This window comes from Coregonus clupeaformis, unplaced genomic scaffold, assembly GCF_020615455.1.
Source record: "Coregonus clupeaformis isolate EN_2021a unplaced genomic scaffold, ASM2061545v1 scaf0018, whole genome shotgun sequence".
In the NCBI taxonomy this organism is placed as follows: Eukaryota; Metazoa; Chordata; class Actinopteri; order Salmoniformes; family Salmonidae; genus Coregonus; species Coregonus clupeaformis.
The window spans coordinates 276389-300309 of NW_025533473.1; the positions used below are offsets into that span (position 1 = coordinate 276389).

At 42.0% G+C, this 23921-nt stretch overlaps 1 protein-coding gene across 1 annotated transcript; it reads right to left on the minus strand.

The window, feature by feature from the left end:
* Positions 1–11408: 11408 nt before the first annotated feature.
* LOC123483059 (prokineticin receptor 2-like) lies at positions 11409–23824 on the minus strand. Its single transcript, XM_045212476.1, has 2 exons — positions 23370–23824; positions 11409–12099 (listed from the first exon to the last, which is right to left on the minus strand). Exons 1-2 carry the CDS (start codon positions 23822–23824, stop codon positions 11409–11411), a joined length of 1146 nt encoding a protein of 381 aa, XP_045068411.1.
* Positions 23825–23921: the final 97 nt, after the last annotated feature.

Consider the following 23921-nt stretch of genomic DNA (forward strand, 5'->3'; position numbering starts at 1 on the left):
TTGTTGTTACAAAGTGGGATTAAAATAGTTTAAATTGTCATTTTTTTGGTCAACGATCTACACAAAATGTTCTGTAATTTAAAAGATAAATTGTAGATTTTGTTTTATTAATGAAAAAGAATCAGTACATGTTAAACACCTTTTGGGTGTGAATTGTTTTGGGTAAGTCTCAAGAGCTTTGCACACCAGGATTGTGTAATATTTGTTCATTATTCTTTAAAAAATGATTCAAGCTCTGTCAAGCCATTTTCAAGTATTGCCATAGATCTTCAAGCAGATTTCAGACAAAACTGTAATTAGGCCACGCAGGAACGTTCAATGTCTTCTTGGTAAGCAACTCCAGTGGAGATTTGGCCTTATGTTTTAGGTTATTGTCCTGCTGAAAGGTGAATTCATCTCCCCGTGTCTGTTGGAAAGCAGACTGAACCAGGTTTTCCTCTAGGATTTTGCCTTTGCTTAGCTCTATTCTCTTTCTTTTTATCCTGAAAAACTCCCTAGTCCTTGCTGATGATAAGCATATCCATAACATGATGCAGCCACCACCATGCTTGAAAATATGAAGAGTGGTACTCAGTGATGTGTTGAATTTTCCCCAAACATAACACTTTGTATTCAGGACAAAAGTTAGTTTCTTTGCCACATTTTTCACAGTATTACTTTAGTGTCTTGTTGCAAACAGGATGCATGTTTTGGAATAATTGTATTATGTACAGGCATCCTCCTTTTCACTCTGTTTTAATGGCCTCATGGTGAAATCCCTGAGTGGTTTCCTTCCTCTCCAGCAACTGAGTTTGGAATGACACCTGGAACTTTGTAGTGACTGGGTGTATTGAAACACCATCCAAAACCTAATTGATAACTTCACCATGCTCAAAAGGATATTCTGCTTTATTTTATTTTCTTACCCATTTACCAATCGGTGACATTTGCGGGGAATTGAGAAACCTCCCCGGTCTTTGGGATTGAATCTGTGCTTGAAATTCACAACTCAACTGAGGGATGTTACAGATGATTGTATATGTGGGGTACAGAGACGGGCTAGTCATTCAAAAATTATGTTAACCACTATTATTACAGACGGTGAGTCCATGCAACTTATGTGATTTGCTAAGCAAATGTTTACTCCTGAACTTATTTAGGCTTGTCATCGCAAAGGGGTTTAATACTTATTGACTCAAGCCATTTCAGCTTTTTATTTTTAATTCATTTGTGAAACATTATGGGGTATTGTGTAGATCAGTGACACAAAATTTTGTTATTTAATCCATTTTAAATTCAGGCTGTAACACAACAAAATGTGGAAGAAGTCCAAGGGATGTGAATACTTTCTGAAGGCATTATAAATAATGTATTATACCAGTAGTTATGTGTTTAATTGACAGTTTGTCATGATTTTTATGCTCAATGCCAGTGTCATGTTTTTCTACAGTAAATATGCTTTTGTAAAACAATAGTCATTGTCTGTCTCAATGTAGAAAAATACACAAGATGGGAATGCAGTTCTACATTAGTTTGAATATGTTTGTATGCTGAATATTAGTTTCAATTTTCACTTGGTCACTGTAAAGCATTCTGAACCTGAGACATTCACTTCCTTATTCATGGTTCCAATTACATTATCACCTCTGGGATCATAAGAACCCAGAGTGTAATACAGTGTTTAATTATACATGTTTTTTTTAGCAAATTTTGATTTATTTTGTCTTTTTTTTTCCCATTGGGCAGGTTTACAGGTACAATCTTCACTCATATATTTTCATATACAGTGGGGGAAAAATGTATTTAGTCAGCCACCAATTGTGCAAGTTCTCCCACTTAAAAAGATGAGAGGCCTGTAATTTTCAGAATATGTACATGTCAACTATGACAAACAAATTGAGGGAAAAAATCCAGAAAATCACATTGTAGGATTTTTAATGAATTTATTAGCAAATTATGGTGGAAAATAAATATTTGGTCACCTACAAACAAGCAAGATTTCTGGCTCTCACAGACCTGTAACTTATTCTTTAAGAGGCTCCTCTGTCCTCCACTCGTTACCTGTATTAATGGCACCTGTTTGAACTTGTTATCAGTATAAAAGACAACTGTCCACAACCTCAAACAGTCACACTCCAAACTCCACTATGGCCAAGACCAAAGAGCTGTCAAAGGACACCAGAAACAAAATTGTAGACCTGCACCAGGCTGGGAAGACTGAATCTGCAATAGGTAAGCAGCTTGGTTTGAAGAAATCAACTGTGGGAGCAATTATTAGGAAATGGAAGACATACAAGACCACTGATAATCTCCCTCGATCTGGGCTCCACGCAAGATCTCACCCCGTGGGGTCAAAATTATCACAAGAACGGTGAGCAAAAATCCCAGAACCACACGGGGGGACCTAGTGAATGACCTGCAGAGAGCTGGGACCAAAGTAACAAAGCCTACCATCAGTAACACACTACGCAGCCAGGGACTCAAATCCTGCAGTGCCAGACGTGTCCCCCTGCTTAAGCCAGTAATATGTCCAGGCCCGTCTGAAGTTTGCTAGAGTGCATTTGGATGATCCAGAAGAGGATTGGGAGAATGTCATATGGTCAGATGATACCAAAAAAATAACTTTTTGGTAAAAACTCAACTCGTCGTGTTTGGAGGACAAAGAATGCTGAGTTGCATCCAAAGAACACCATACCTACTGTGAAGCATGGGTGTGGAAACATCATGCTTTGGGGCTGTTTTTCTGCAAAGGGACCAGGACGACTGATCCGTGTAAAAGAAGAATGAATGGGGCCATGTATTGTGAGATTTTGAGTGAAAACCTCCTTCCATCAGCAAGGGCATTGAAGATGAAACGTGGCGGGGTCTTTCAGCATGACAATGATCCCAAACACACCGCCCGGGCAACGAAGGAGTGGCTTCGTAAGAAGCATTTCAAGGTCCTGGAGTGGCCTAGCCAGTCTCCAGATCTCAACCCCATAGAACATCTTTGGAGGGAGTTGAAAGTCCGTGTTGCCCAGCGACAGCCCCAAAACATCACTGCTCTAGAGGAGATCTGCATGGAGGAATGGGCCAAAATACCAGCAACAGTGTGTGAAAACCTTGTGAAGACTTACAGAAAACGTTTGACCTGTGTCATTGCCAACAAAGGGTATATAACAAAGTATTGAGAAACTTTTGTTATTGACCAAATACTTATTTTCCACCATAATTTGCAAATAAATTCATTAAAAATCCTACAATGTGATTTTCTGGATTATTTTTTCTCATTTTGTCTGTCATAGTTGACGTGTACCTATGATGAAAATTACAGGCCTCTCTCGTCTTTTTAAGTGGGAGAACTTGCACAATTGGTGGCTGACTAAATACTTTTTTCCCCCACTGTATTCAGTTAATTTCACATTTTCATTTATAATTTTCCATATATTTTTCTGTTGTACCTTTTGAGCTGCCACTCCATGTTAAAAATGCTTCAGTTACTGGACATGAGGGAGTTGATTGAGTTGTAAAATAATTCATAAGGACATATTCTATGCGACCGATTTCTCATTTGCATGCGTTAAGCTTTTCCCTGTGTGAAGTAAATGTCTTCTGTGGAGTGACATTTCTGGGAATTACCTTTTCACAAGGCATGAGGGAAGGGTGTATTTTTTATTTTTTTTTCCAACATCCAGTTTGACCGGTCAGTTTGTGATCCAATCCGCATGCATTCATTCATAAACAAAAACACAGCAAGACTGCCTCATGTTTTTCACCAGGCAGTGGTTTTAATAACACCTCCCACACAATTCACCCTCTTTTGTGGACAGCATTACAAAAACAGGTAAACACAGCTCCATACATTGTACAAATCTATTAATAAATGTTAATAAGAAACAGGAAAATAGATAAAAAGTTGAAAATACTGAAATTATCCTAATTGGCATGTTCTCCTTTTCACATTTTCTGGAACCTGCTGGAAAAACATACATAATGTGGAGGCAGGTTGTTCGATTCCTATTACTAATTTGAGCCTAGATGTGGTAAGGGTTCTGACTTGAATTACTGTAAATACCAAGTGCATGTCTCATAACAAGTACAAGCTAACTGCAGAAGACCCTCCTGTTGGTCTCGTAGCATAACAAGCAAGGCAAAAAAAAAAATCTTATGCTATTACAAATGTTAGTGCCCCCATGTATGGCGCTATCATATGAAAATGTTTACAGCAATTTTGTAAACAAGAAAGAAAAATTGGTAGGCAACAACAGTGACGCTTTCTATAATTGATTTAGTCCTAAAATATGCTTTTGATTCAACCTAATGGTTTATAGTTATCGTCATCCTTGAGATCCCAAAAGGTAGGAGAGAGATCTCAAAGTAGCCTGAGGAATTTCAACCCCAAAATGAATCTGGTGGTTTCAAGACCTCAAATCACATTTTTATTTCACCCTCTACTTGAACAGATTATCATTAGTGAATTTCTTTCAGACATTTATTTGAGATTACAGATGAAAACTGAATTTAATTGATAGCGAGAGAGAAGCAGCGATGACGTCACCAAAAATATCCTCCCATGCTTTTGAAGCTGATCTGGGACCTGTCCTCCCAATCTCACTCCTCCTGTCACATGCCAGGCTGTACAGTGTGACCCCTCTGATAGCCATTGTCAAATAAAATAAAATTGTATTTGTCACGTGCCGAATCCAACGGGTTTAGACCTTACCGTGAAATGCTTATTTTTTATTGTGCCAATTTGGTAGCTGGCTTGGTAGACTGATACTTTAATTATGGGATTATGTTCTTTGTTAATGGTGCACCACCACTGTATTCTCCACTTGATCTCATGATTACCTGCCATAAGAGCACTGTCGTGTAGGTGCTGGTGGGGAATGGCATGTTAGAAAATGTCAAAGTAAAGTAATGTCTGAATTTGTGAATGGAATGTTATTCAATCATGTGTTTTGAGAGTATATATGGTAAAAAAAATGTGTCTGAAACAAGAAGGCATGTCTTAATTAATTGATCTATCTTGATCTTTCCTAACTCTTAATTGTCTAGCTAGCCTCAATAGATGTATCTTAGATTCTTCGATTGGATAAATCTGCTAGTTTCTCTTGGATTTTTTTAATTTTGTAAAATTAGAATCGAGAGCACTCTTATTATTATTTCAAAACGATGTTGGACATTTCATATACAAACGTGTATTATAAAGCACTGCAAACTGATCAATTATTTATTGTAAGACAGAGAAATAACCATCTTAAATAAACTGTTTGTTTAGTAACCATGATTTCATGTAATCAAAACTCTTGAATAAATACAGGAAAAATAATTTCAAAGTCTAATGCCCTCCTCGTGAGTGATTCCACATTGTGAAAAATTCTAATTCCATTAAACTTTCACGTTTGTCAAAATGGCCTCTATGGTAGCAGTGACAATGTAAGGCGTTGTGCCATTATAAACTAAGTTATCAACATGGCAGGACATTGTCACTCTGTGTTAAGGCTGCACAATTAATCAAATTCGCATCAAAATCGCAATATTGACATGTGCAATATCCGTATCGCAGAAGCATGCAATATTTTGAAAGGCCACTCAGCTGCGTGTAATGTCCGTTTTTATAGTTTACTCTGTTTGACATCTCTCTCTTGTGGCTGCTTCCGACATACAAAGCCCCTCCCCCTGTCACTCGAGCAACGCAGTTCCTCCTCCTCGCTGTTAGATTCACTCTTAAGGTTGCATGCTGTTCTGTTAGGTCAAATGCAGTCAACACATTGTTCCAAACAAGAACGATGCTGCTTTTCACTTTTCTTCTTAATATAAATCATTTTATTTCTGTTTTGATCTACACTACCAGTCAAAAGTTTGGAGAAAGCTACTCATTCAAGAGTTTTTCTTTATTTTTACAATTTTTTATATTGTAGAAAAATAGTGAAGACATCAAACCTATGAAATAACACATATGGAATCATGTAGTAACCAAAAACGTTTTAAACAAATCAAAAAATATTTTATATTTGAGATTCTTCAAATAGCCACCCTTTGCCTTGATGACAGCTTTGCACACGCTTGGCATTCTCTCAACCAGCTTCATGAGGTAGTCACCTGGAATGCATTTCAATTAACAGGTGTGCCTTCTTAAAAGTTAATTTGTGGAATTTCTTTCCTTCTTAATGGGTTTGAGCCAATCGGTTGTGTTGTGACAAGGTATACAGAAGATAGCCCTATTTGGTAAAAGACAAAGTCCATATTATGGCAAGAACAGCTAAAATAAGCAAAGAGAAACGACAGTCCATCATTACTTTAAGACATGGTCAGTCAATACGGAAAATGTCAAGAACTTTGAAAGTGATGGAATGGAAGACCCAGAGTTACCTCTGCTGCAGAGCAGTGGCGGCTCCTGAAAAAATTCTCAGGGGGGGCAATTTTTCTGATGATTTAGGTGACCTACACACATTTTTAAAAAGATATGTCCAGCAACAACATGAAGACAGGGGCAGCATATAAGTCAATACCAGAAGCATTTATTGACTGATCTCAAAAGTGTTGGCTTACAAAATCAAAATAAGTTATCACAGTAAAAATAATCAAGGGTGTTCTTTCACATTCCTCAACACTGCATAAACAATATGCATTTCCATAAACAAATGAAATATCAGCTGAAAATACAGCATCTTGGTATTTGTTCAGATTGCAGGATCAACAAGAGCTTTTACCACATTTTTTGCCTCATGGTTGAATTGGAAATATGTGCACCTGAGCATAATTCACAACAAGCAAGCAGGAGCTTTTGATAGAGGCTACTGAAAACATTGATGCAAGTTATTGGTAATAAGACATTTTTATAGACTTCCATATTCTGCCCTCTTGTATAGATTTGTGAAAATGAACAGTGATAGACATTTTGCTTGAAAACAGAATTTGAAAGTAATTTCTAGAAAAGGTAAACACAGCTATCTGTATGGCTTTGTAAAAATGAACAACCATATTCTGGCCAATTGTATAGATTTGTAAATATAAACAACCATATTCTGGCCAATTGTATAGATTTGTAAAAATGAACATGAACAGATATTTTTTTTTGTTTTACTTTTTTTAAAATGAAAAATAACTATTTTAAACAACATCAACTGTGAACTGATTTGGGCGTGTGTGTGTTAAAGAGACAGGGAGGGAGGGACAAAGAGAGAGAGAGGCTACATTACTTGTACTGAAACTGTTCTCTTCTCTGTTTCAATACAGCAAAGCGTTCAATGACTTTCTCATTGAAATCAGGCATGCTGAGGACTAGTTCCCTCTCCATGGAAAGCATGGCCAGTGCATTCAGACGTTCCTGGCCCATTGAATTTCGCAGGAATGTCTTAACTCGTGTCAAAGTTGAGAAACATCTCTCAGCTTCAGCTGTTGTCATGGGAGTAGTTATGAGGATGTTCAACAGAGTCACAGTCTCAGAGAACGTCTCCTGGAGGTTGTAGCTCATGAGAACCTGGTACAGTGCCAGTGCACCACAGCCTCCCTTGAATTCAGGATTCTCATAGATCAGAGATAGTTCTGTCTTGAGCTTTGCCTTGCTCAGCATGGGGTATGCATTCACAGTGGCATTCAGAGCCTCATCAGGAAATGAATGGCAGTACCTTTCAAACATGTCTGCTTGCAGTAAGGTAGCACTCACAAGGTGGCCAGAGAAAGAGAACCTTTCTTTGGTGTGATCCAGGATGGTGTTGCAGACCTCTTCAGACAGCCTCTGCTTCTCCTCTTCTCTCAAAGCTGTTCTGGGTCTTTTGGCTCCTGTTGCTTCTTGCAGCTGCTGTTGAGAGGAGTCCCTGAAGGCAAACAGACCAATGTGTTTGTTGGCTTTGTACAGTATTGTTGTCTATGTGATGCACAGGTATATGCAATGTATCCATGATGTATAGTACAAATACTTCAGTTCCACTTAAAATGGGCAGGGATGCATAAAGTCTTTAGTGTTTAAGTTAGCCTTTGTGTCTCACATAGCCTGGATGTTCAGCACAGTATACAGTGGTGCTCATAAGCTTATGATCCCATGCTAAAGTTGACTAAAAAGAGGAATAAAAAAGAAAAGAAAATTGGTGTCCATAAAGGTTGGATTTTCCAACTTTTTTAATTAAGTCATTAAGATAAATTTCCAAAAGATTATTTTTTTATTTTTTTATTCCTCTTTTTAGTCAACTTTAGAATGTGTTCATACACTTATGAGCACCACTGCACAGTACACATAGTATATAAAATAAAATAGATTACACCACTGGCCATATATAATGAGAATAATGTAATTTCAAACACAAATGCAGTCTCCTTTCATGCATACATTTTCAAATAAAGCTCTGCTTTGAGAAAGATCGAATGATATTGTTTAATCTTACCTTATGGCCTGCACACTGCTTGTGAAGCTGTCGAGGGCACTTTTGATAAAGACAGCATCGATGTCCTTCTTCTGTAGCTTCTGGTACAGAATGTCGACGTGGGGCATGATTTTGTGAAAAAGCCGCAGGAAAAAAATAAAATCTTCATCATGCAGCATCCTCACGTAGCCAGATGCCTCTCTCACTGTGCCCTGGTCAAATGAACCCAATGAACCCGTCCGGATGGCTTCAAAACATTCTATGAGGTCGTCTCGATTCTCGTAGACAGTGTTCACGACTCTGCTGTTGAAGTTCCACCGTGTGGATGAAGGTCTGGGCAGTCTTCGTGCAACAGTCTGGTCAAGAATGCTGGTGCGTTTGGGTGACCGGGAAAAAAAAGTTGTATGATCAAATTCAGCTGATGCGCATAGCAATGCACGTAATGGGCATTCTTGAAATGCTCACGCACCTTTTTCTGCACACCAGCCTTCTCTCCCCTCATCACACTGGCTCCATCGTAAGCTTGCGCAATGAGTTTGACTTTCGTCATCGGCAAAAAGACCGTTCAGTCTCTCCAAAAGTACACTGGCGATTGAGACAGGTTGATTCCGAGATGGGAAGGAACTCAAAAAAGCGCTCCTGCACTTTGTGCTTGCTATCTATGTACCTCAGCACAAGCACCAACTGTGTCTGTGTAGAAACGTCCGTGGTCTCGTCAGCTTGGATAGCTACGAAGTTCGCAGACTTCACCTCCTCCACAATATGTTCCCTCGTGACCGCTAGCATACACTCCAGTAGCTCGTTTTGAATGGTCTTTGATGTGCCCTTGAAAACTTTAGCATTTTTAAGATGGTCATCAAACACCTCATCTAATTGTGCCACAAAGTTGACAAGTCCAAGAAAAATACCAGGGTTGGTGGAGCCCTCAGTTTCATCTTTGCCTCGCAAAGCTAACTCAAACACGCCGCAAAACTTCACACACTGGATTAGCCGGCTGAGGATATGGCGGTTCTTGCTAACCTCATCGTTGTGGCGGCGGACAGCTAGCCTGTATCCCTCATCCAGTTGAGTGGCAATATTCACTCTCCCCAAAGCAGAAATTCTCAAACAGCTATCCATGTGGGTCTTTGACAGCTCATGTTTCTTAATCTTTTCTGAAAGATGGTGCATGTCGGTTACACCAGTCGCTGTCCAAGCGGTGCTGTCTGAAGTGCCGCCTTCAGGGTGAATGAGTAAGCAGGGGTAGCAGAAAACTGCATTAGCTACATCGCAGCCTGCTAGCCAGGTTTTTCGTTCATACCAATTTTTGGAAAATCCTCGGGTGTAGGACTTCCCCCCTTTAGTAGAAACCTGTTGAATTATTAAATTTGGTCTGGGAGGTCCTAATTGTTTCGTTGCCAATTTATCTTCATTTGTTCGCCGACAAAAAGGAACTTATTTCAAAGACACAATCGAGTTGCACTGAAGCCTAGCCATGTTGATAGTAGTAGTGAATTGATTGAGGCTGCTACCCTCTCTTTTCTTAGTTACGTTCATGTGACGAAAGCGCGTAAGTGCAAGCCCAGAGACACCCATTGAGATTGTATTGAAGGCTCTGAAATTTGAAAAAAATAGATTTTACATGGGAGTCTATGACAGAAGTTCTGGGCGATTTTCAATCTGACTGAAATCGCCCCAAAAGGGGGTGGAGCCATTTGAAGCACGACTTTAGCCTGATTGGACATTTAGTGGCAGTGTGGCACTGTGGCAGATCAGACGTATAGATTACAACACTGATAACTACTGTTGCCGTGATATAATTGATTAGAAAAAAAATCCCTTCCTTTTCCCGTTTGGCAGTGCGTCGCCCATATCGCCCTATTGAACAGGCCGTCCCTGCTGCAGAGGATAAGTTCATTAGAGTTACCAGCCTGAGAAATTGCAGCCCAAATAAATGCTTCACAGAGTTCAAGTAACAGACACATCTCAATATCAACTGTTTAGAGGGGACTGTGTGAATCAGGCCTTCATGGTCAAATTGCTGCAAAGACACCACTACTAAAGGACACCAATAAGAAGAAGAGACCTGCTTGGGCGAAGAAACACGAGTAATGGACATTAGACCGGTGGAGATTTTTGGTTCAAACCGCCATGTCTTTGTGAGACGCGGTGTGCGTGAACGGATGATCTCCACATGTGTAGTTCCCACCGTAAAGCATGGAGGAGAAGGTGTTATGGTGTGGGGGTGCTTTGCTGGTGACACTGTCTGTGATTTATTTAGAATTCAAGGCACACTTAACTAGCATGGCTACCACAGCATTCTGCAGCGATACACCATCCCATCTGGTTTGGGCTAAGTGGGACTATCATTTGTTTTTCAACAGGACAATGACCCAACACACCTCCAGGCTGTGTAAGGGCTATTTGACCAAGAAGGAGAGTGATGGAGTGCTGCATCAGATGACCTGGCCTCCACAATCCCCCGACCTCAACCCAATTGAGATGGTTTGGGATGAGTCGGACCGCAGAGTGAAGGAAAAGCAGCTAACAAGTGCTCAGCATATGTGGGAACTCCTTGAAGACTGTTGGAAAAGCATTCCAGGTGAAACTGGTTGAGAGAATGCCAAGAGTGTGCAAAGCTGTCATCAAGGCAAAGGGTGGCATTTTGAAGAATCTCAAATATAAAATATATTTTGATTTGTTTCACACTTTTTTGGTTACTACATGATTCCATATGTGTTATTTCATAGTTTTTATGTCTTCACTATTATTCTACAATATAAAAAATAGTACATATAAGAAAAAACCTTGAATGAGTAGGTGTGTCCAAACTTGACTGGTACTGTATATCACAAGTCAAATTGCAATCGCAATATTTGGTTAAGAAATCGCTATTTGATTTTTTGCCTTTATCGTGCAGCCCTACTCTGTGTCAACAGTCTGGACCTCTTGTCCAATGCCAAACCGTTCCCTTGACTCAATCTTATATCTCACCCTTTTGGATCTTAAAGAACGGTAAAAGTTTGCAACATGCCTGAATCCACTTGGTCTACTACTGATTCTATCCAAGCCTTCCATAGAGACGGTCATCTCAGGATCAGGCCTCTATCTCAGGCATGTGCACTCTACATCCTCTGTCACGCGTAAAGACGAGGTGTGCTCATCCGCCGTCTTTCCTGCTGCACATTTGATAGACTTCCAGCGCAGCCTGGTCACCGTCCGCATGCACTTGGCGTTGTTGCGGACGTTCACGAAACACAGTGTGTTGATGACCCCGTTGCTCATGGCGATGCACTCGATAATGTAGAAGGCCACCAGGGAGTTCCTGTCCCTGGAGATCAGGGTGGGGTGGAAGTCCCGCATCAGTGTGAAGCCGTAGTACGGCGCCCAGCAGAGCACGTAGGCAGTCAGCACCAGAATCAGCACCACCACCGTCCTCCGCCGCCTGTGCAGACGCTTCTGGATCTGCTCTGTCTGGAAGCCAGGCACGCTCTTGAACCACAGCTCCCGCAAGATCCTGGCGTAGCACAGGGCCATGACAGCCACGGGCCCGGCGAACTCCAGGGCGAAGATGAAGAGGAAGTAGGAGCGGTAGTAGAGCTGGTGTTCCACAGGCCAGATCTGGGCGCAGAAGGTCTTGTGGCTCTGACTGGAGATGTGCGGGTATGTGGTCTCGGAGGCAAAGTAGGCAGAGGGGATGGAGATGACTATGGGTACAATCCACACGCCCAGAATCAGGCTGTAGGCTGTCTGGTAATTCATGCGAGGCTTCATAGGGTGGACGATGGCCATGTACCTGGTAACACAAAGAAAAGACAGACAAACAATGGAAAGAAACCAGTTGGAAGGTTTGAGTTATGAGTGTCAAGGTGTTTTATGTCAAGCTTTAAATGCCAGGGAGTTGGAAGACAAAGGGATCTCTCTGAGGTTATTGGATTATCTTGGACGATCTTGGAAAATCTGTCACAATGTAGAACTTGATTGATGGGACTTTTAACAAGGGCAAATTATTCATATCCAGAACCTGAAATTATATTATGGAGCTTATGGTCTCTTGGCTTCCTACCAAACCCTACACAGAGCAATAATGGGGAATTTGGAAATGCTTTAGCATTTTGAGATGACGGGAGATTATCTATCTTCATAGCTATTCTTACATAGTTGGGCATGTCAGAAATGATTAATGGGAGCACGTAGCCTTGTCCAAGCAACTTCCTCCCATATGGTCCTAGAAGGGCAGTGTGATAGGACTAACTAAAAGCAGGTGATGGATTTTCGTTGGGGAACCCATTGGTGTTGCTCAATTGCTCTTTCTTCACTGGGAATGTTATGTTACCACAGGACATGGCTATCTGTCATTGTTATAAAACAAATACTTTGCTATGTCATATCTTAGTTACACCTGATAAAGATGTGTATTCCTATTCATGCATTAAATGTGATTTCTGTGATGACAGTAAGGTTATTTTCTTATCTAGGTTAAGTATGTGGAACAGGAGATAGTATTGTTGCTTTCCACCTTTTTTTGGTCATTATTAATTTTCCTACATATCCTATAGCATGCAGCTAGCAATACTATCTGACTTCACCATTTTGGAGGGAACTTAACTGCATGATGCAACTTGCAAAACTTTGTTTCGACTGGCTTTTGGTCTAATTTGGAGTGAAATTAAAATAAGCAAATTGATGTGATGATAGCAGATTAACTGTTACACTCATGTTCAAAGGTTTCCAGCCTATGTTTGCTGGCATGTATCGTGAGCGGTAACAGGACCCTGAACAGCTTCTTCCCCCTAGCCATAAGACTGCTAAATAGTTAGTTAAATAGTTAACCAACTAGCTACCCGGACTATCTGCATTGACCCTTTTTGCACTAACCTTTTTGACTCATCACATACGCTGCTGCTACCGTTTATTATCTGTCACTTTATTTCTAGTTATATGTACATACAGTGCAAGTATTCAGATCCCTTCCTTTTTCCACATTTTGTTTTTCTAAAATGGATTAAATCATTTTTTCCCTTCATCAATCTACACACAATACCCCATAATGACAAAGCGAAAACAGCTTTTTATAACTTTTTGCTAATTTATTAAAAATAATAAACAGAAATACCCTATTTACATAAGTATTCAGACCCTTTGCTATGAGACTCAGGTGCATCCTGTTTCCATTGATCATCCTTGAGATGTTTCTACAACTTGATTGGAGTCCACCTGTGGTAAATTAAATTGATTGGATATGATTTGGAAAGGCACACACCTGTCTATATACAGTAAGGTCCCACAGTTGACAGTGCATATCAGAGCAAAAACCAAGCCATGAGGTCGAAGGAGTTGTCTGTAGAGCTCTGAGACAGGATTGTGTCGAGGCACAGATCTGAGGAAGTGTACCAAAAAATGTCTGCAGCATTGAAGGTCCCCAAGAACACAGTGGCCTCCATCATTCTTAAATGGAAGAAGTTTGGAACCACCAATGGTACCCATGTAGCCAAGTTATCGTTACTCATTGTGTATTTATTATTACTTTTATTGTTACATATTTTACTTTTCTATTATTTCTCTATTTTCCTTCTCTCTGTATTGTTGGGAAGGGCCCCTAAGTAAGCATTTCACTGTTCACCTGTTGTTTACTAAGCATGTGACTAATAAGATTTGATTTGATGTTGCATGCATGTATTTTTACATAAACTGTTTACAACCACCTAGAAATAGGACGCTAATTGCCATGAACACATCACGCATACACACATAGAGAGGCTTATGAGGGAGCACAAACATGACAAATATCATCCTGTCACACCCACGGTTGAAGATGAGCACTGCTGAACACACATCAGTGTTGGCCTGAGGATATGAGAGCACTGAACATGTGTGTGGGTTGACATGTTTACTTTGTAACTATTCAGGGTTACAATATAGGATATGTTGTTATTAATAATAATAATAATAATAATTGATTGCATTTATATATTTCCAGATGCTCAAAGTGCATATATACTGTATTATTATATGTTGCTAGGAAAGTAGGTCAAATATGTGTGTCACCTGAGATGTTTATAGCTGTACATTATAGGTTCATGACAGCAAATTTCAATTTACCAAAAAAGAAAAGACTGCATTTTCGTCTTTTGAGCTTCTAGTCATGAAATCTATGCAGCCTACTCAATCACTTTTTATAGCTACTGTTTACAGGCCTCCTGGGCCGTATACAGCATTCCTCACTGAGTTCCCTGAATTACTATCTGACCTTGTAATGGCAGATAATATTTTAATTTTTTATATTCACATGGAAAAGTCCACAGACCCACTCCAAATGGCTTTCGGAGCCATCATCGACTCAGTGGGTTTTGTCCAACATGTCACCGGACCTACTCATTGCCACAGTCATACCCTGCATCTAGTTTTGTCCCGTGGAATAAATATTGTGGAAATAAAAGTTTTTCTTCATAATCCTGGACTATCGGACCATTATGTTTGCGTTCGCAACAAATAATCTGCTCAGACCCCAATCAAGGATCATCAAAATCCGTGCTATAAATTCTCGGACATCCCAAAGATTCCTAGATGCCCTTCCAGACTCCCTCCACATACCCAAGGACGTTGGAGTACAACAATCGGTTAACCACCTAACTGAGGATCTTAATTTAATATTGCGTAATACCCTAGATGCAGTCACACCCCTAAAAATGAAAAACATTTGTCACAAGAAATCTGCTCCCTGGTATACAGAAAATACCCGAGCCCTGAAGCAAGCTTCCAGAAAATTGGAACGGAAATGGCGCTCCACCAAACTGGAAGTCTTCCGACTAGCTTGGAAAGACATTACCGTGCAATATCGAAGAGCCCTCACTGCTGATCGATCATCCTACAGTGCCTTGCAAAAGTATTCAGCCCCCTTGGCGTTTTTCCTATTTTGTTGCATTACAACCTGTAATTTAAATGGATTTTTATTTGGATTTCATGTAATTGACATACACAAAATAATCCAAATAGGTGAAGTGAAATTAAAAAAATAAAAATAACGGAAAAGTGGTGCGTGCATATGTATTCACCCCCTTTGCTATGAAGCCCCTAAATAAGATCTGGTGCAACTAATTACCTTCAGAAGTCACATAATGAGTTATTAAAAGTCCACCTGTGTGCAATCTAAGTGTCACATGATCTGTCACATGATCTCAGTATTTATACACCTGTTCTGAAAGGCCCCAGAGTCTGCAACACCCTTAAGCAATGGGCACCACCAAGCAAGTGGCACCATGAAGACCAAGGAGCTCTCCAAACAGGTCAGGGACAAAGTTGTGAAGAAGTAGAGATTATAAAAAAATATCCTAAACTTTTAACATCCCAGGGAGCACCATTAAATCCATTATTAAAAAATTTAAAGAATGTGGCACCACAACAAACCTGCCAAGAGAGGGCCACCCACCAAAACTCATGGACCAGGCAAGGAGGGCATTAATCAGGGAGGCAACAAAGAGACCAATGATAACCCTGAAGGAGTTGCAAAGCTCCACAGCGGAGATTGGAGTATCTGTCCATAGGACCACTTAAAGCTGTACACTCCACAGAGCTGGGCTTTACGGAAGAGTGGCCAGAAAAAAGCCACTGCTTAAAGAAAAAAATAAGTAAACATGTTTGGTGTTCGCCAAAAGCCATGTGGGAGACTCCCCAAACATATGGAAGAAGGTACTCTGGTCAGATGAGACTAAAATTGAGCTTTTTGGCCATCAAGGAAAACGCTATGTCTGGCGCAAACCCAACACCTCTCATCACCCCGAGAACACCATCCCCACAGTGAAGCATGGTGGTGGCAGCATCATGCTGTGGGGATGTTTTTCATCGGCAGGGACTGGGAAATTGAAGGAATGATGGATGGCGTCACCCCTCATCACTGTCAAACGCTCCCTAAAACACTTTAGCGAGCAGGCCTTCCTAATTGACCTGGCCCAGGTATCCTGGATGGATATAGATCTCATTCCGTCAGTAGAGGATGCCTGGTTGTTCCTTAAAAGTAATTTCCTCTCAATCTTAAATAAACATGCCCCATTCAAAAAATACAGAACTAAGAACCGATATAGCCCCTGGTTCTCCTCAGACTTGACTGCCCTTGACCAGCACAAAAACATCCTGTGGCGTACTGCATTAGCATCAAATAGCCCCCGCGATATGCAACTTTTCAGGGAAGTTAGGAACCAATATACACAAGCAGTCAGGAAAGCAAAGGAAGTAGCTCCTGTAGCACTAACTCCAAAAAGTTTTGGGACACTGTAAAGTCCATGGAGAATAAGAGCACTTCCTCCCAGTTGCCCACTGCACTGAGGCTAGGAAACACTATCACCACCGATAAATCTACAATAATCGAGAATTTCAACAAGCATTTTGCTACAGCTGGCCATGCTTTCCATCTGGCTACCACTACCCCGGCCACCAACTCTGCACCCTCCGCTGAAACTTGCCCATGCCCCCCCCGCTTCTCCTTCACACAAATTCAGACAGCTGACGTTTTGAAAGAGCTGCAAAATCTGGACCCCTACAAATCAGCTGGGCTAGACAATCTGGACCCTTTCTTTCTAAAACTAGCTGCCGAAATTGTCGCAACCAGTGGCGGCTCCTGAAAAAATTCTCAGGAGGGGCAATTTTTCTGATGATTTAGGTGACCTACACACATTTTAAAAAAGATATGTCCAGCAACAACATGAAGACAGGGGCAGCATATAAGTCAATACCAGAAGCATTTATTGACTGATCTGGGGAGATGGATTCCAGTTTCTGTGACAGATTATAAATAATCTCTGATGCCTTTGTTATATTAGCTTTTGGTTGAATGTACTGTCGTAGTAAATATATAATGTTATAGCTTGGTCTGACTAAAATCTTGTGCATGACCCATTTTGTGTTGGGCCTTTGTATTCAATACAATAAACAAGAGTCCTATCTTGTCAGCCTTGTCAGCAGGTGGCTAAGGATAACACCCACGCCATAGGTCTCTCAGTTCTTCCAACTCACGAGTTCTTGCCCTGAGGACACACACACACACACACACACACACACACACACACACACACACACACACACACACACACACACACACACACACATCATCACTGATTAACACACACACACACACACACATCATCACTGATAACAAACACACACACACACACACACACACACACACACACTGATAACAAACACACACACACACACACACACAAATCCTCTTCTCTTAGGCTGAACATCTGAAGACAGAGAACCCGACTCAGAGCCAATGCAACAGTGACACTAGCCTGGAGGTGACCTCGCCCAACTCATCAGGACCAATCAGAAGATCAGAACTACTAGATTCAACCTACTTCATTTTATTGTATAAAATGTCAGCACACAATGTTTAGGGGCTCTTCTGATAAACTCCCTACGAGTTTGACGAACGGGTCCGTGCACGCGATTCCAGATATCTTTACCTCTGAATAAACTGCCTTATATTATACAATTATCCACCTTGTCCAAAAGTCTCTACTTGGTCTCCGTTCTCCAGTAAACTTGTTTTATCAACAATAGTAAGGTTCAATGACACAGAAAGCAGTTCAATGTCGGGGTACAGAGTCGCTCTCTTACCAGGATCGCGGTCCGCTCTGACCAGGGTGAAGCCGGCCGGCTCCACTTCTCTGTCCGGGACTCTGTCATCCAGCCAAGTCTCCCAGCTGTATTGGGATTACAGCTGCCTGCAGCGTTTTCATTATTTAGTCCGTTCGTAGCGGGTATGTACACGATCAACAAGATCAGTCCAAAACCGAAGATCAGTCCAAAGCAGAATGTTTGCAGAATGTTTGTAAACTAAGTCTACAAATTAAAAACATAAAATAACGCCACACTGCAGGTCGCAACATAGACGCTGCTAGCCGCCATTGTCTTAGTTACGTTCAACGTTACGTCACGTATGACGAAAGCGCGTAAGTGCATGCCCACAGACACCCATAGAGAATGTATTGAAAGCTTTGAAATGTGAAAAAAAATAGATTTTACATGACAGGCTATGAGAGACTTCTGGGCGATTTTCAACCTGACTGAAATCGCCCAAAAAACGGGCGGGGCCATTTGAAGCACGACTTTAGCCTGATTTGACATTTAGTGGCTGGCAGATCAGACGTGAACACTGATAACTGCTGTTGCCGTGATATAATTGATTAGAAAAAAAATCCCTTCCTTTTCCCGTTTGGCAGTGCGTCGCCCATATCGCCCTATTGAACAAGCCGCCCATGGTCGCAACCCCTATTACTAGTCTGTTCAACCTCTCTTTCATAACGTCTGAGATCCCCAGAGATTGGAAAGCTGCCGCGGTCATCCCCCTCTTCAAAGGGGGTGACACTCTAGATCCAAACTGCTACAGACCTATATCCATCCTGCCCTGCCTTTCGAAAGTATTTGAAAGCCAAGTTAACAAACAGATCACCGACCATTTCGAATACCACCGTACCTTCTCCGCTATGCAATCCGGTTTCCGAGCTGGTCATGGGTGCACTTCAGCCACGCTCAAGGTCCTAAACGATATTATAACCGCGATTGATAATAGACAGTACTGTGCAGCCGTCTTCATCGACCTGGCCAAGGCTTTCGACTCTGTCAACCACCGCATTCTTATTGGCAGACTAAATAGCCTTGGTTTCTCAAATGACTGCCTCGCCTGGTTCACCAACTACTTCTCAGACAGAGTTCAGTGTGTCAAATCGGAGGGCCTGTTGTCTGGACCTATGGCAGTCTCTATGGGGGTGCCACAGGGTTAAATTCTTGGGCCGACACTTTTCTCCGTGTATATCAATGATGTCGCTCTTGCTGCTGGTGACGCTCAGATCCACCTCTATGCAGACGACACCATTTTGTATACATCTGGCCCTTCATTGGACACTGTGTTAACAAACCTCCAAACGAGCTTCAATGCCATACAACACTCCTTCAGTAGCCTCCAACTGCTCTTAAACACTAGTAAAACTAAATGCATGCTTTTCAATCGAACGCTGCTGGCACCCGCCCACCCGACTAGAATCATCACTCTTGATGGGTCTGACCTAGAGTATGTGGACAACTACAAATACCTAGGTGTCTGGTTAGACTGTAAACTCTCCTTCCAGACTCACATAAAGAATCTCCAATCCAAAGTTAAATCTAGAATCTGCTTCCTATTTCGCAACAAAGCCTCCTTCACTCATGCTGCCAAACATGCCCTCGTAAAACTGACTATCCTACCGATCCTTGACTTCGGCGATGTCATTTACAAAATAGCCTCCAACACTCTACTCAGCAAATTGGATGTAGTCTATCACAGTGCCATCCGTTTTGTCTCCAAAGCCCCATACGCTACCCACCACTGTGACCTGTACGCTCTTGTTGGCTGGTCCTCACTACATGTTCGTCGTCAAACCCACTGGCTCCAGGCCATCTATAAATCACTGCTAGGCAAATCCCCGCCTTATCTTAGCTCATTGGTCACCATAGCAGCACCCACCCGTAGTCTGCGCTCCAGCAGGTATATCTCACTGGTCATTCCCAAAGCCAACACCTCCTTTGGCCGCCATTCCTTCCAGTTCTCTGCTGCCAATGACTGGAACGAATTGCAAAAATCTCTGAAGCTGGAGACTCTTATCTCCCTCACTAACTTTAAGCATCAGTTGTCAGAGCACCTTACTGATCACTGCACCTGTACACAGCCCATCTGAAATTAGCCCACCCAACTACCTCATCCCTATATTGTTATTTATTTTGCTCTTTTGCACCCCAGTATCTCTATTTGCACATAATCTCTTGCACATCTAGCATTCCAGTGTTAATACTATTGTAATTATTTTGCACTATAGCCTATTTATTGCCTTACCTCCATAACTTGCTACATTTGCACACACTGTATATATATTTTCTGTTGTATTTTTGACTTTATGTTTTTTACCCCATATGTAACTCTGTGTTGTTTTTATCGCACTGCTTTGCTTTATCTTGGCCAGGTCGCAGTTGTAAATGAGAACTTGTTCTCAACTGGCTTACCTGGTTAAATAAAGGTGAAATAAAAAAATAAAATAAAATATGTTGAACATAATAAATGTCTCCCTATCTACTGGATGTGTACCAAACTCACTAAAAGTGGCAGTAATAAAGCCTCTCTTGAAAAAGGCAAACCTTGACCCGGAAAATGTAAAAACTATCGGCCTATATCGAATCTCCCATTCCGCTCAAACATTTTAGAAAAAGCTGTTGCGCAGCAATTCACTGCCTTCTTGAAGACAAAATAATGTATACCAAATGCTTCAGTCTGGTTTTAGACCCCATCATAGCACTGAGACTGCACTTGTGAAAGTGGTAAATTACCTTTTAATGGCATCAGACCAATGCTCTGCATCTGTCCTCGAGCTCCTAATGCTGCTTTTAACACCATCGATCACCACATTATTTTCGAGAGATTAGAAACCCTAATTGGTCTACACGGACAGGTTCTTGCCTGGTTTAGATCTTATCTGTTAGAAAGATATCAGTTTGTCTCTGTGGATGGTTTGTCCTCTGACAAATCAATTGTATGTTTCGGTGTTCCTCAAGGTTCCGTTTTAGGACCACTATTGTTTTCACTATATATTCTACCTCTTGGTGATGTCATTCGGAAACACAACTCAACTTTCACTGCTATGCGGACAACACACAGCTGTACATTTCGATTAAACATGGTGAAGCCCCAAAATTGCCTACCCTGGAAGCCTGTGTTTCAGACATAAGGAAGTGGATGGCGGCAAATGTTTTACTTTTAAACTCGGACAAAACAGAGATGCTAGTTCTAGGTCCCAAGAAACAAAGAGATCTGCTGTTGGATCTGACAATTAATCTTGATGGTTATACAGTCGTCTCAAATAAAACTGTGAAGGACCTCGGCGTTACTCTGGACCCTGATCTCTCTTTTGACGAACATATCAAGAATATTTCAAGGACAGCTTTTTTCCATCTTCGTAACATGGCAAAAATCAGAAACGTTTTGCCCAAAAATGATGCAGAAATGCTAATCCATGCTTTTGTCACTTCTAGATTAGACTACTGCAATGCTCTACTCTCCGGTTACCCAGATAAAGCACTAAATAAACTTCAGTCAGTGCTAAATACGGCTGCTAGAATCCTGACTAGAACCCCCAAATGTTATCATATTACCCCAGTGCTAGCCTCTCTACATTGGCTTCCTGTAAAGGCTAGGGCTGATTTCAAGGTTTTACTGCTAACCTACAAAGCATTACATGGGCTTGCTCCTACCTATCTCTCCGATTTGGTCCTGCCGTACATACCTACACGTACACTACGGTCACAAGACGCAGGCCTCATTATTGTCCCTAGAATTTAAAAGCAAACAGCTGAAGGCAGGGCTTTCTCCTATAGAACTCAATTTTTATGGAATGATCTGCCTATCCATGTGAGAGACGCAGACTCGGTCTCAACCTTTAAGTCTTTACTGAAGACTCATCTCTTCAGTAGGTCCTATGATTGAGTGTAGTCTAGCCCAGGGGTGCGAAGGTGAACAGCAAGGCACTGGAGCGACGAACTGCCCTTGCTGTCTCTGCCTGGCTGGCTCCCCTCTCTCCACTGGGATTCTCTGCCTCTGACCCTATTACGGGGGCTGAGTCACTGGCTTACTAGTGCTCTTCCATGCCGTCCCTATGAGGGGTGCGTCACTTGAGTGGGTTGAGTCACAGACGTGATCTTCCAGTCCGGTTTTGGGCCCCCTCAGGCTTCTGCGGTGGAGGAGATCTTCGTGGGCTATACTCAGCCTTGTCTCAGGGTAGTAAGTTGTTGGTATGTTGATATCCCTCTAGTGGTGTGGGGGCTGTGCTTTGGCAAAGTGGGTGGGGTTATATCCTACCTGGTTGGCCCTGTCCGGGGGTATCGTCGGACGGGGCCACAGTGTCCCCCGACCCACCCCTGTCTCAGTCTCCAGTATCTATGCTGCAATAGTCTATGTGCCGGGGGGCTAGGGTCAGTCTGTTATATCTGATGTCCTGTGTGAATTTAAGTATGCTCCCTAAAATTCTCTCTCTCTCCCTCTCTCCCTCCCCTCCAGGAGGACCTGAGCCCTAGGATCATGCCTCAGGACTACCTGGCCTGATGACTCCTGGCTGTCCCCAGTCCACCTGGTCGTGCTGCTGCTCCAGTTTCAGCTGTTCTGCCTGTGGCTAGGGAACCCTGACCTGTTCACCGGATGTGCTACCTTGTCCCGGACCTACTGTTTTCGACTCTCTCTCTCCCGTATCTGCTGTCTCAACCTCTGAATGCTCGGCTATGAAAAGCCAACTGACATTTACTCCTGAGGTACTGACCTATTGCACCCTCTACAACCACTGTGATTATTATTTGACCCTGCTGGTCATCTATGAACGTTTGAACATCTTGAAGAACAATCTGGCCTTAAATGGCCATGTACTCTTATAATCTCCATCCGGCACAGCCAGAAGGGGACTGGCCACCACTCAGAGCCTGGTTCCTCTCTAGGTTTCTTCCAAGGTTCCTGCCTTTCTAGGGAGTTTTTCCTAGCCACCATGCTTCTACATCTGCATTGCTTGCTGTTTGGGGTTTTAGGCTGGGTTTCTGTATAGCACTTTGTGACATTACATTTACATTTACATTTTAGTCATTTAGCAGACGCTCTTATCCAGAGCGACTTACAGTTAGTGAATACATATTATTATTATTTATTTTTTTATACTGGCCCCCCGTGGGAATCGAATCCACAACCCTGGCATTGCAAACGCCATGCTCTATCAACTGAGCTACATCCCTGCCGGCCATTCCCTCCCCTACCCTGGACGACGCTGGGCCAATTGTGCGCCGCCCATGAGTCTCCTGGTCGCGGCCGGCTGCGACAGAGCCTGGATTCGAACTGCTGATGTAAAAAGGGCTTTATAAATACATTTGATTGATTGATTGATTGATTGATAGATAGTTGACAGAATGGTAATAGTGGGATTAATTTTCTGTTGTGTGAATATGGAAAAACTGTTTGCTATGTTCTGTGACTGAGAGGGATGCACCTGCAAACGCGTCACCCACCTGTCCACTGCGATTGCCAGCAGCGCGTTGGTGGACACATACAGGGACACAGTGCGTAAATAGTTGATTGAGGCGCACAGCACAAGCCCGTGGTCCCATGACAGCTGCTTGACCACATAGTAATCCAACAGCAACGGACAGCACACTACAGCCACCAGAATATCCGACACGGCCAAGTTAGCAATGAGGAGATTGGTGAGGTTACGGAGTTTTTTGTAGCGTGCCAGAGAGGCAATGAACAGACAGTTGCCAATGCCACAAACTAATATGATACAGACCAGGACCATGGCTATAACAATGGTGGCCACAAAAAACGCACGTCCCTGCGTTGTGTCGGGTATCTCCTCCAGTGGAACTCCATAGTCCAGTTCGTAGCTGGCATTGAAAGAGTCAGGACAGTTCTCTGGCAGGTCTTGCATCATGGCGAAGCTGCTGTTATTGTGACATTCACCCATGTTGGATTAACATATTCAACCGAGGTTAACTGCAAGGCAAATCACAACAATGTTATTTTGGTTTAATTAAAACAAATATGAAATTCAATTGGTTTGT

What these genes read in the sequence shown, in the direction of transcription:
- LOC123483059 (XM_045212476.1), bottom strand. Translation starts at nt 23,824, where the DNA reads ATGGGTGAATGTCACAATAACAGCAGCTTCGCCATGATGCAAGACCTG. An exon ending in CTGGCAATCGCAGTGGACAG is followed by an intron (nt 12,100 to 23,369) that starts GTGGGTGACGCG and finishes TTGTGTTACCAG; the next exon opens with GTACATGGCCATCGTCCACC.